A 14,502-nucleotide genomic window follows, 5' to 3' on the forward strand; every position below is an offset into this window, starting at 1 on the left:
GAAAAATAATGTTTTGAGCTCTGCAAATCAATAGAAACACATCCGAGCTTTGATACGAAGAATCATACAGAGTATTTTTTCTCTTTTCTTTCTTTTTTTTGTTTCTGGGAGACATATTTATGAAATAAAAAGTGAACTCAGTTAATGGAGAGCTGTCTTATTGGCTCCCTAAAACAATAACTGAGAGAGAAATGAATGGCTTGATTAATTTCTACGTGTCATTAACTTCCTTGCCCTCAGATAGCAATGTTAATATTCACAATGTGAATTATTTCTCTGCTGACTGGTTTAGGAGGAACACACAATGGATGTACTTACTACATGATCTAACACTGCCCAACAACCCTTTGGATGCCCAAAAACTTGGAATGCCCCTGCTGTCCTGCTTTCATTGGTCATTACAGGCAGCATGGTTGAGATTTTACTATACAAAAATCTGTGGCAATTAACAACAGCAAATGTGGACACAGTAAAGCAAAACAAAATCCAGAATGACTAGTAAGGTATGGACTGATATATTGATACATGCCTAAATAAACTTAGCTGACTAAAAGCTGCTGAGTGTCTGGACTTTATCTTTAATATGTTGTCTCAAATCTCCCACCCCATTAGACTTAAGTAGTTAAGAATTCAATGATCTGATTGCAGAGTTTAGAGATTATTAGAGCAAATGGAGCCTGATCAATGCCTTGGGTCATCTTTTCAGTGTGTTAATTAATTAATCAACAGGAACAGAAATATATGTGTACTGCAAATTAACTCGGTCTCAAGTTACTAGAATACCAGAATTGGTCATATGCAGAAGAGGGGAATCCAAAAGCAGCAGGATATTAGCACTTTTATCTGTGTAAAACCACTTCTTTGGTGATGTCCTGAACTAGAGATGTTTGCAGGATTAGTGTGATTGTTTCTGCTGTGCTCTCCTGGAGAAATGAATAAGCTTTTGAGGCAATGGAAGAAATTCAGTAACTGAAATATTCATGATTCATAGTTGGGCCTTGATTCTATTTGTTGTCACCATTTCTCTTCATTTACATTAGCCCCCAAACCAGGTTCTTTTGCTGTAATCCAGTATTGAATACAGTTTCCTTAATCCCAAAGTCCACTTTTAATTGCAATATTTCCCCCTGAAACAAAGAAATTTTATGTGATATTTTCTGTTATCTCTGACAATTATTTTTTCAGGTTTCTTTGGGTTTTGTTTTTTTTTTTTGTTTTTCCCCACAACTTTGTCTTTTAGTGTGGAAAGATAGGAGCTTTGTTCCGCCCTAGTTTCTCCTTATTAAAAGTCTTCTATCTTTGGTCTTCAGAGTAAATGAAAATGCTGTGCTGGTTTTCTCAAGGACCATACATTGCCTCCCTTGAATGAGGGGGTTAGACACTTGATTTGTTTTGGACATTGAAGACATTCTTCTGTTCCTGTATGTGGGCCTCTCCTTTCACCTGCATTCAGGAACCAGACCAACTCCTAGCTCAGGTCATCTCTGTTTAGAACCAATAAAGTTTTTAGGTTCAAACCCTGAAGCACTTCCTTCCTGTCAGGCTTTTTGCTTCAGTTCTTTGTGGCTTTTTTTTGCACATGGTGATTTTTATTAACAATAAAAAGGTTGTGTGCGTAGCTGGGATAAAAGGAAAAAGCTTTGGCTTCAGAAAAGGAAGGGAATTTTCAGTGCCAGTGTTTGGTCTCCCAGTTCCTGTAAACGGGGAAAGTCAGTGTTCAATTAAAACTCCAGAAGGTAGTTTGTCACAAACTCCATGGGCTGGAGCACAAGGGCTACTTCATCTGCTCTGCCATTACCTCCTGGTTTTGGAGACAGCAATAGCATTTGGTCAGCCACCAGAATTTCCTGCTTTAGTGAAACAACCTATGGTACTGTGTAAAATTCATTCCTAAGACTAAGGGCCATGAAGTTGGCTAAGCACAGCCTAACTCTTCCATTGTTCAGCCTTCCCATAGCCATGGCAGGAGACAGAAGATGAAGAGTTGGTAAGGCACGTTCTGTGCAGGTATTTCGCACTCATCTCAAAGAGACAATTTTCTATTCTGTCACTTGTGTGATTTTATTTTGTATGTACATAGACAGATCCCTTGAATCATCAAGTAAGTTATAAATTCCATTCTGTTTCCATGAACTGTGAGTCTCCCTGTGCCTGGGGCTGTCATGTGCTAACAAGAGACAGGAGGAGTGCCAGGGTGTCAGTCATTAGACTCCTTCGGTCTAGTTTGCTCTTAACTAGGAGGGGCAAATGAGGAACTAGATCTTAGATAAGGACAGCATATCCCTCCTGCAAAGAACCAAGACAAAGCAGTCAGGTGGTAATGTTTGAATTTCAAAGCCAGGAAGGATTTTTGGAAGCAGAAATGGCTTGGTCAGGGAAGGTAAAGTGATGCACAGACACACAGGAGAGGTCTTGTAATGCAGAGGCAGTGGGGAAGCAGTGGAAGCCTCTTCTTCTTTATTGGGAGCACCTGGTATCTGTGCTTCTGGGGAATGGGAGGGGAAGGTCCCTGAGCACCAAAGGAGATCTCACAAAAAACTCAAGAAAAATTCAACAGTGAGGAAATGCAGGCAGAGAGATGCCTTTACTATTCCATATGGCTCCATGTATCTCTTGTGGTCTCTAAAGTGAAAAGTGGCTGCTTTTGAGACAGTTTGCAAAGTCTGTGCATTCCCTGATTCAACTCTCTGGGATCCTGGAGAGAGAAATTGTCACTCAAATGTTTACTATAACTGAGCTCTGACAAAGAGTATGCCAAAGCTGTGGGGCATCAGCAGCAGTTGCAGGGTCTAAGCCAGGGTCTCTCCTTTTAGAAGGGAGAAGTGATTGCCTGGAGACTCAGGGCAGATAGGAAAACTTCAGAGTGTTTTTACATGGAAACAGACAGAGGCTTTGAGAGAGCCTCACAAGGGGGATAATCTGGGCTGTAATAGCTCAGTCTTTGAATTCTTACCTGTAGTAACATGAAACTGAGTGGAAGAACACCAAGGCTTGCACATAGTAAGATAACAAGAGGTACTATTTATTGGTGTCTCCTGGCATTATCTGGCAAACATACGCACACAAGCGAGCCGCAAAATGGAAGTCAGACCACGTACGACACCGTAATTTGCACTAAGCCCAGGAGTAATAATTCCCACCAGCAGACAGGCTGTTAGCTCAGGCTTAGTGCCATGCTACGGTAGCTGCATAGCTGCTGACTGCTTTGGAGCATGGGAGAAGGCAGCTTGCAGGCGTGCTCAGGGTGACCAGGCGTGTTTGCTCCCAGGGCACCGTGACCCCTGTGCTCCGGCAGCTCTCTAGGATGGAGTCAAAGCACAAGCTCCTCTGAGGCAGTTTTAAAGGACTGAAATGCTCAAGAGGATAATGTGGAGCAAACTGATGTAAATGGTTCCTCTGCATAAACTGCAATTTTTGTAATTTCTTTAGGGAGCGAGGGGAGTGCATTTTGCTGTATGGTTTTGGTATGCATAAATTCAGAAAGTGTTCTGAATTTTTTCTGGAAATATAACTTAACTGTTGAGAGGGAGGTGAAGGTTTTGTGATGAAAGGAGAATAGTATAATAGGAAAATGGGGAATTAATGTGGTGTCCATGTTCCAGACTTACTAGGTCTGAAAATAGATGAACTGGTGAGATTACCTTGTATGATTTTTACATATGTAAATGGACATACAACTATCAATATAAAATATTGGTGCATATTTACTGTATAATAATTAATTCAACTTTATAAGCAAATTAAGATTGCCTCAAATTTACATACAATGTGAAGAAAAGTCCCTTTATCCTCTGTAACTGCAGCATTTGGCAGATTCAGGAATAAATAATCTTTTGTGGCAAGGGTATGCCTTATCAAACATATGCAGATCAGTGCTAATTAATGCTAATTAAGGTTTCCTGTCTATCTAGCTGGAAAAACGTCCAAATGTTATGAAATCCAGTTAGTATGCCTATTACCCTAATTGTTTTATATGGGATGGTTCTTAATTAAAATATGTAAATTTACCTTAATTGCTATATACTAATAGAGGTTCATGTTATCTCACTAAAAATGACAAGATGGTGAGGAGGGGTACTTAAACAAATAATTCTGATACGTTTGTAAATAAATGACCTTTACTCAAAATTATTTTTAATTAGAAATTGGCAAAAGGAACACTTTGCCATCTATGTTTCTCTTTAGTTTTAAATAATGTCAGAATTTACGGTTCTTTGTTAACATAGATCTGGTGACATTGCAGCTTAATTAAGACTACTAAACAAGTCAACATTTTGTGTGTTTACTATGTGTTTCAAAATTGTTTGCTAACCTCACATTGACCTTCAGAAATGTCATACTTTACATTATTAATCTTTATTTTCACTATTATTTTGTTTTGTGTTTTCATTTTTATCTCTTTTAATCATACAGTTTTATTTGTGAAGTTGGATGTAGTGATACACTTTTGCTGGTGCCTGGCCCACGCCTTGGCAGCAGAGAGGCTGGTGAGCTGCACCTCTTGGAGCTTCACCCCTGGGTGTAGGACATGGACTTTGGTCACCTTTGGGGGGATAGTTCCCATGTCTGCTGGGACATGGCTGAGGCCCACACAGATTTCTTCACAAGGTCTTGTGTGCCCTCTGCCCAACACAGAAGCACTATTTGAACGATATTTTGTATGGCAGCTCATGGGTGTACAATATTGGCATTTTCTTTATAATTATCATGCCATTTCACACACAGAGCAAACATTTTTCTCCTCTGATGTAAAGAATATAATTGGAAAATCTGCTAATATACAGAACGGTTCTGTAGTTGTAGCTTTTACTCATAATAGGAGAAGATTTTTAAAACACCTGGTACATTTTAGCTTATATTATATAATATACATCATCAACATAAACCTCACTTTGCAAAATCCATCTGAAAGTATTTCCTATTTTGCAGGATATTGTAACCAATGTTTCTCCAAGGATTGTGCGTGGAACTACTTCAGGACCTCTGTATGGCCCAGGCCAAGGCTCTTTTCTAAACATTGAACTGATCAGCGAGAAAACAGCGGCATATTGGTGTAAAAGCATTACTGAGCTGAAGGCTGACTTTCCAAACCATGTAAGTGCCACTTACTCATAAAGATGCAGCATACTTACTTGGAGTCTCTAGTTTACAGGTCTCTGAAACCCACAAATTTAGTATTTATTCAGTAGAATGCAAATTGCTTTATTGACATACAAGTACATTGTTAAAAACCAGAAAAGCCCATCCAAATATTTATGACAGAAGATTCTGTGAAATTGTTGCCATGCAGAGGACAGTCATGATTTTTCAGTTAGGCTGATATTTACTTTCAAATAGATAATACCAAGGGAAAGAGTTGATCCCAGTGTGGGTGCTTGGCAGTTCTTTTGTGAATAATTTTGTATTTATGATCATACGTAATTTATAATAAGAATTGTTACTGTGAATTGAATTTGATCATAAAACGAATATGTGTTCTTTTCATTATTAATCCAGATGCTTATAGTATTTTTATAAGCAATTGAGTGCTCTAGGTGAAAAAAACCTAATACTTGCAGTTAACTTCACTACAAGGATAGAGTTTTGTTAGAGCCTGTTTGGCTGTGGGGAATATCTGTCTCAAAGGTAATAATCACACTTGGGAGCAATGACACCAGCTAGCTGGCATAAATGGCTTTCAGCTGCTGTTCTTGAGGACAATAAGGACAATGAGGTAGAAAGTAAAATTCTCCTCAATCATTATCTTGAATGGGTGGAACTAGAAATCCCAGAGCCTACATATCTTCCGTTTTGAAGTTATTACCTCCATGCTACAGCTATGAGCAAAGTAAGCAAACATTCCTGAATATAGTATGACATGAAGATAATCAAGAGGTTTTTTCTTATTCCTGGTGTTTAAATGTGTACATCAGCAAGTATAAAAGTGTTTAAACATTTCATATTGACAGTAAAAGTGCTGCATATCCTACTTCCCTATGAATGGACTGTGTGTTTCTTTGCTGAGATTCTCGTCACTTTATTTACTGTGACTGAGCTTCATCATAATGAAAGTGTGAACCAAAAGATAATATACTATTCCCTGATTTTGATTTTAACATCCTTTGTCAAAGTCCTGGATATTGCATGCAGGCAGACTGTTGGCCATTTCTGCTGTGGGAATGCTATCCCACTTCAGTCTTCACCAAAAATCCCTCACAGCACTTAATGCTTGAGATCAAACCATTCTCTTCTGTGAGGAAAAGCACTAGCAGCATTTCAAAAGGAAGATTTGATTTTTCTGAGGCCTAGCGTTGTGTGTGGGATGAAGAAGTCCCACTCTTCCAGAGTTCCTGGGGTGAACATCTTCTGATCATCCCTCATTATATGTGAGTTATTACTTAGAGAATGTGAATTCAGTTTCTGCATGTTGGCTATGGCTGCTACTGTTGTGTCTTTGAGGTTGGTAACGCCTGCGTGGGCATAGGGGAAGCAGCACCCAGCAGCAGACCTTGGCATTGCTTACAGGGATTTTTAAAACATGCCTGTGAACTCATCTAAGAACTGTCATATAATTATAATGGTAAATTTGTTGCTAACTGAAAACAGAATTTTGTTCACTGTGGAGAAGTCTCTTGTTGCTTATTTTGAGATATTTGGTATAATTAAAACTTGCAGAATTTTCTTCACCCAATTGCTGTTCACTCCTCTAGAAAGGGTTTTTCAGCTCTGTATGTTTTATTAAAACTGGAACCAATTTCTGAGAACTGTTCACATGAACTTAATTAACAAGCAAAGAATGACATTTTCTGCTCAGACAAAGGCCAAAGTGAGGACACAAGTGATTACAGTAAAAAAACTTATATTACTAAGGCAAATTTTAAAAGCAAATTAAAACTTACACATAATTACTTCACCTGTGAAATACAAGTAAGTTAGAATAAGATTTATGTTACAGATGAAAAGGATATGAGCAAAATAGCCACCTCACTAGAAGATGATCTCTCAATAGCATTCTGTCTTGTGCCATTGGGAAGAAGCAAATCATAAAGGGCATCTAAGTTGTCCCGGCAGAGGCTAGGATGTAAACTGAATTTTGCAATGGTTGTGCAGAAGAGGACCAGCAGTCACAGCTCTGTGGGCAATGTCACTTAACTGTGGCACGTTGCCTCTATAAATCAGGTACTAGTGTCTTCCTTGTGCTCTCTTCAACCCTTGTAGTGGGTGGCCTCATGCTTTGTCTGTTCTGTCTTCTGATTCCTGCTTGTAGCTTGCAAATATCTCTGGCTGGCAGTCTTTCCCTTTCTCCTCTTCTATTAGCTTCTCCCTTTGACCCTAAATCCACTTCAAGTGGATGAGGGAAAAGCTGCCACCTCCAGGAACTTGCTTCAGTGCCACCAGAAGTGAATAAAATATTGCAACAGTCCAAGCAGAAGATGTCAGGATTTTGTGTGGTACCTGGTAAGGTATTAGCAAAAGCTGCTTACTGGGGTCAACCTGCCACAGGTGGGAAATACATAAAGTTGTCAGCTCATGACTTAGTCACAACTGGGACACGCAGTGATTAAAGTGCTTTAGTTAGTGGGGTGAAAAAAACTAACACCAATGTCACCAGTCCCCCTCTCATGTTTTATTCACCAAGGAGATGCCTGATTATGTGGTGTATTGGTATACTTTTCAGCCAAAATGTGGCTGGAAAAATGACAGAGTATGGTACATTCAAGAAATTAGTTTACATAGGAAATAGGAATTCAGCCAAGTAGAATTCACCTAATTATATGAACAGGAAGGAAAACTGTGAGGAAAAAAAAAATCACTTTTATGTTAGCAAACATCTACAAAATGTTGCCCTGAAAACTCAGCTTTTTGAGCTTGCTGACATAGTTTTCTAAAGACTTTCCCAGGACAGTAACTGTAAACATAGATATGTGTACATTCCTTCTGATACACGTCTTGTGGTGGATATCTCTCACGGCCAGTGCAGTTGGAAAGGTGTTATCCTGACCATCCAATCCCTGGCCGTGGTCAGAAACCTATAAATTGTGAGAGAAGAAATAAAGTTCTCTCTTCCTTTCACCACACCTCGAGCTGCATCTGTGTGATTCATTTCGTGTCCAGCAGCAACAACAAAATTTAATCATTGGGAAGGGTTTGAGAAAGTTGGAAAAAAAAGTTATAAAGCCTGGGAGGAGAATTTTCTGCTAAAATTTTATGTTCACATACTTGACAATAGCTACAATCTGGCCATTATCTGTGCTGGGAACTGTGAATACTGGTGGCAGTGTGTCATGGTGACCTGGTAAAGCAAGGAGCTGTAATCTCTTTAGCATTTGCACTGAGGAGAACAAGCTTGAAAAGAGTAAGGTTTGAAAACAGTAAAATACTTCTCTGCAGAAAAATGTGTACCGAGGTTTCACTAAGAAGGTGATGAACACAATTTCCAAATAGTCTTTCTACACCTTCCTATACTTGGTGCCCTGTAAATGATAATAAGGTAAGCAAATCAATTAAAAACCTCAATGTGCAAATTAGTTTGGGTCTGGGTATGTGCAGGAGGTCACAGCAGTACAAATAAGGGCTTTGACAGGACACTTCATGAAATAAATTGCAGGGTAAATGTCATTGCCTACCAGACTGAGAGAAGTCCATCACAAACAAGCAAATGTTTGAGAAATTTGTACCACAAAACAGAACTGGGATCTTCAAAGGAGATGCCAAATTTAATATTTTTTAATATTGCTATGTTAGTATACTGAAGTCTTAAAAAGTAAGTTTTTGGCCTCCTAGCTCAACACAAATGAGTTTGATCTCCTGCATGACTCTAGGGAGTGTACATAGGATACCAGATTGTCAGCTGTGACACTGAATCTGTGATTCAGATATCAGTGTCATGATGCGTTGAGTTGAGAAACCTCTTCTGCTAGAAACAGTAAGTACTCATGGACCCCCAAACTAAGCTGAAAACTCTTGTCTTAATGTTTGTTCTGCTGCTTGTGGAATGTTGCTGACACTCTCTCTGACAGTTACTCAGCAGAGAGCAGCTTTTCAAGACTGAAGCTGTTAAAGATGTAATTTTGTTCTACATTTTGTTCAGAATGTCCCAGGAACACCTGTTGGCAGTAGCCATGCTAGAGAGTGTGTGAGAACAGATCACTGGATCCCAGGCTGGTAACTGTCTTCTGTGTAGTATTGTGGGGGCTCTGTTAGTTTTTGATTTTTTGGATTTGTTTGGGGCTTTTTTTTAATCTCCTAGAATGGTAATGGTGCAATTAGTTTTTATATTATGAATTATTTTTTCCTACCATAGAATATGAAATAAGGCTGCTGGCTTTGTTTAGATTTGGTCTTCATGGATTCCTGGTTTGATTTTTAAAAAAATTTAGGTAACAAACCCATATTTGGTTTAATTCTACTCTATGAGGATAGGAGTAGATAAAAGGCTACAGAGGAAGAAAAATGTAATCTTAACAGGCATATATGAGTGCATTGCTTCTACAAATAAATTTTGGTGCAGAAACATGCAGTGTTCAAAGAGATGAAGTTATAAGGTGAATAGAAATAGACTTGCAACAGTTATTTGGATATTTTGCATCCAAAAATATTTAATTGGTTTGTGAACCCTGAAGTGGTGTCCTACACTTCAATCTTGTGTTCAACCAGCTCGAGTTTTAAAAGCAGGTTTTGTCTATAGACTGGGAACAACGTTTATCTATTTCTATAAATTTTTTTCCTCACTAAGTCTGCACTAATAGTAGACCCTGCAATCTTGTTACTGAGAGGAACTGTCCAGAATATCTAAAACTGCTGTAGATCTTTAAGAGTTAAAATTAAGAGATATTAGGTGGAAGACTTCTTTATTAAGATACAAAGGACTCATAGGCTTCACAGCTTTACTGTGAGGAAGTCAGAGTTGGCTTTCTCACTGGAGATATTAGGAGTAATTTGTTTATTTTTGCAGGTATTATTCTAGCTTTTGCTTTTAATGGATATTTAGAAGTCTGTGGGATGTTCTACATAGTATTTGCATTTTGAGATACCAGTCAGGGACTTGTTTCAGGTTATAAAAAGCAATAGTTTTGCTCTTCCTAGGCCTAGTATAGATAGCTTTGCCTTTCCATCACAGAGAAGTTATACTTTTTACTCCAAATACCTACTAAGTTGTATCTCCATGTGATAAATCTCATGTGTCCTGACAAGCTCAATATCTCAATCTTGGAATGAAACATTTCTAAACGATCAGGTAGGGCCATGCCCATGTGGGCCTCACTTGGTACTGACATCAACCAGTGTAGAGCCACCTGAATGGGGAGGGCACATGCTGTGCATTCTCAGGCTTATCACAGGACTTGGCTGAAAGTCCAGCTGCTTCTCCACGTGAACTGAAAAGGACAGAGCACGAGGGGAGAGAACCACAAGCTGGGCTGCCTAGAAGCCTGCACGCTCCCAGAAGTGCAGAACAGCTACCTGGGTTGCTTTATCTGAATTTCAGGCCCACAAATTACATTTAAAAAGCTCCAGAAGTTGTTATTGCTGCAGCTTAAACTTCCCAAAGCCAGCCGTCATGGATGCTTGGTAGGAGGTGAAAAAACCCACACAGCAGTTGTTAAATTCACCATATGGAAAAGATCCCTTTCACTACAGAAAACTGGCAGTAGGCCCATTCCCTTAACATCAGAGGAAATCCTAGCTGAAAAGGGAAGGTGAGGTTGGAATACGGCGCTCACACTGATTGCCTTGTCCAGGAACTAAATCACTTGGCCCTGGAGAGTGTGGAGCACAAGAACAGCCGTAACTCCTCCATTTCCAGGGACTGCTGTGGTGGGTAGAAAGGAAGAGATCTCAGAGCACATGACCACATTTCCTTTTTCTCTTTGTCATTCACCACAAGAAAAAAGGAGGATGAAAAACAGTTAAGAAAAATACTTCCTAGAAAAGAGAAGGAAAAAAGCTTCTCTTCTGTGAACACAGACACACTGACAACATTCCTCTGCATGTTCCAGAGAAGCTCCCAGTTTCCCCCCATCCTGAGGGTGTCTCCATTGCTCCTGATCCTCTCTTTGTTCAGCTCTTTGTGAGCCAGCAGGATGCATTTTTCCCATATTCAGTCTAAGGAGGAATCCAGCAAGAAGTCTGATTTACACAGTGAACAAAACCAGAGAGTAGTAACAGAAATGTTGATGTATTGTGTTTTAGAGATCACGTTTGCTTATAAGGAAGATTATTTTTTGGAAAGGCTCTTCCACAACACATAAAAACTGCTTAAGCCTCACATGACCTGAATATTAATAGAGATGTGTCTAAGCTAAAAAAATATGGTGGTGTAAATTTTCTCTCCTTGAACCTTAGGTGTTAGTAAAAAAAAAAAAAAAAAAAAAGAGTAAATACAGGAAAATTCTCATCTATAATCTCATCTACTTGCATGTTTTGGTAGTCATGTTGGCTATAGCAGATCTGCTTCAGCCTTGAAAAGTAGTAGAGAAGTGACATGGAATCAGTGTAAAATCTCTTTTCTCTGAGAGATCTGGGGAACTACAGGCTTAAAATCTTTTATCCTTGGATGCAGATTGGTAAAAGCTGTTCTGAAAAATAGAACTAGTAGAAAGAAAACTAACAAAAGAGTGAAGAAGTCCCTTTTGTAGGATGTTATGCCTTTGAAAAAAAAGTTATTTGACGACATCAAGAGAAATTCAGATGATAAAAATGAGCTTGGGTTTCCAGAAGTATTTGGTAGGGTCCTTCACTGAGGAATTTGAAAGAAATTAAGTTATCATAAGATTAGAGGAAGGAACCTACATAAATAAATAACCAGTTAAACATAGAAAACGATGTTAAGGTAGAAATAATCAATTTTTGCAATTGATAGAGAGCTGCAGGATCTGTACTGTGTTCTGTGCTATTTAAAATGTTTATTAACAATCTGCAAAAGAGAGAGAATTTGAAGAACGTACACTTTGCTGATAATAGTATGCAATATAGGGAGATAAGGATGAGAGCTGACATCAAGGTTTGTGAAGAATTTACTGATTGACTGGCCAATGAACTGCCAGGGTTAAAAAACTGACAGTAGTACACAGATGGGATAAACCTATGATAAATTTACATACACAGTGAGCAATTATAAGCTAACTGTGCTAGGGCTACAGTAAGGGAGCACTATGAAAATCCCAGCTTAATGCTTAATAACATTGAAATAAAGCTTATCAAACACAGAATTCTAGGAAAAGTAGAAAACAAAGCAAAACCCCTCACTATGTCAGCATGTTGGTTCTTTTTTTTTCCCTTCACATTTTGAATACACTTTGTGGTTCACATCTTTCTGGATTGGAACCAGCAGGGTGATAGGTGGAAATGAGTGATAGGAGGTTCTTCACCACATGGCTCAGCAGCTGTGGAGCTCATACTCATGGGGCATTGCCAGTCCCAGAGGTTCATGCAGGCTGAGAACAACCTACTGGAAAAACTGTCTGAAAGCATCACCTCTGACGCAGGGAATTCCTGTGACTTCGATTTCTCAAAAGCTGGGCAAGTTTTTTGGGGAGAAACTACTGTGAGTTTGCCCTGGGGAGCTGCTGCTGGTGCATGGGGTGGAAGGGGCACTGAGCTGTGTAACCCACTGCTGGGGACTTACACTGTCAGTGCACAAAGAGGAGCTCTTGGCTTTGCACCCAGCATCAGAAACCCTCAGTGCCTCCCAGTCCTGTCTCAACCTTTGGACCATTGTTCCTGTATCACATTTTGACAACTTGATTAGCATGTTAACTACATTACTTGAACTGAAGCTGAGATATAGATATATTTTGTACTAGTCTGAAATGATGTGCTAAGGGGTTTGTAATTCAAATGCTACTTTCAATTTACTAAGATTTGCTTCATTTCCAGAGGGTCACCTCAGACAATCCTACATTCAGTAATACAAGAAGATCTACTAAAAATTTACCCAGACATGGTATCTGATCATGCATGTTCAAATGACCATGCAGTACATGTCATAATGTTTGATCCCAGCTGCACAATATTTACACTGAGGTGTTTTTTTTTCTTATTATTTTAAATTTTTCAAAAATATGGTTATTAATCTGGCAAAGAAGTGGAAGCACATACTCTGGCCATCAAACTCAGGGAATTTTATTTTGGGAAAGCACATATCTGTTGCTGGAAACCGCGATTTGTAACTGAAACTAGGACGACATGGTAAGTTCAGTGAAATTTTTACAGTCAATTTATGATTCAGGTGTACATGTTTATGGTGACAAATTGGGACTTCGAGGAAAAAATGTGAGAAGGTCTTTTATGTTTTGCACTTGGAAACTACTGCTTCATTGAGAAACCTGTCAAACTAGTTTAGTGAGTTTAGTGCAGAACTATACTTTCTTCCTATGCATGTTATAAAGCCGTGACTTATTTTGTTTGTTTTACGGCTAAGGTGTGAAAAATAGTGAGTAGTTCAGTAAGGGAGAAGACAATTTGTACATATGCTAAGAATATCCTTTTGATTTAAAGAGTGATTTATTGATCCCTGGGAAAAAAAGAGAACAATTTTCACAGTTCTCTGAGGACTATGAACACATCTTTAAAACTTTAGCCTTGGGGTAAGAAGTAGGAGAGAATTAAAGCAGTTTCTGAAATACTTCACCAACCATCTCCTAGAAAATGACCCAATCTGCTTGATTATTGGAAAAGACAAACTCCTTAATGGCTAGCATCAGCTGAAGCTGCTTCAGGATGTGCTTTGGCAGTTGCTGCTAAAAATTCCTTTTCTGCAGAGATATGTGAGCGGTCATTAAGTAGCAGTATTGACAAAGGAAATGCCCTAAACATAAAGACAGTATGATTAAAAAGATATTTCTAGAATGTAATTCTGCTGACAGTGACATGAAGGGTTGCATATTTCTGTTCATCTTATTAAAGTGTGAACATGCAGACTATTACTTAGAAAAGACAATCTCTTAAAAATCCCAACTGTTTTCTCAGTTTGGTGAGTTACTGTGTGTACAGTGGAGTGCTTCAAAATGATCTGTGTGATCTGGTTGGGTATCAGGACTGTAGAACGTAGAAATGTCTTCCATGAACTGCAACAAAGGAAATGGCATCATGCATTAAACCCCCTGTATGCTCAGATATCCATTTCACCCCCTCAATCTGTGCTTAAAATAGCAATAACAACCTTGGTGCAGGGCATTTCCTGGCGATTAATAACTGGCCAGGGTTAATGGCCCTCAGCAATGCCTCAGGCCATCAACTCCTCCCAGCCAGTCATTACTCCCTGGGAAATGCCCTTTTCTGGGTGGTTATTGCTTTAATATTAAGATGTAGATGCCATTGGATGGCGATAAAATGATCTTGTGGCAGTCTTACAAAATAAATGTTAAAAATAAAAGCAAAATTTTAAAATTATTAAGAACCAACAATTCATCAAAATTAAAATCCAAAGTTTCTAAAAATGACAAAATCCTGCTAGTCTGATTACCTGTGCAAAATAGATATCTCCTAAATATGTCTTCCTAATTTCCATGTCATGTTTGTCAC

At 38.8% G+C, this 14,502-nt stretch overlaps 1 protein-coding gene across 6 annotated transcripts in view; it reads left to right on the plus strand.

Annotated features, from left to right (window-relative positions):
- DPYD (dihydropyrimidine dehydrogenase) overlaps positions 1-14,502 on the plus strand; it is a 347,633-nt gene that overhangs the window by 211,636 nt on the left and 121,495 nt on the right. For all 6 annotated transcript variants that reach the window (XM_086842923.1, XM_086842920.1, XM_086842919.1 and 3 more), the window contains exon 14: positions 4,930-5,094. In XM_086842923.1, the coding sequence (XP_086699049.1) occupies positions 4,930-5,094 (165 nt within the window). The remainder of the gene's footprint in view (positions 1-4,929; positions 5,095-14,502) is intronic.

Source organism: Cyanistes caeruleus, chromosome 9 (assembly GCF_971803275.1).
Source record: "Cyanistes caeruleus chromosome 9, bCyaCae1.hap1.1, whole genome shotgun sequence".
Lineage (NCBI taxonomy): Eukaryota > Metazoa > Chordata > Aves > Passeriformes > Paridae > Cyanistes > Cyanistes caeruleus.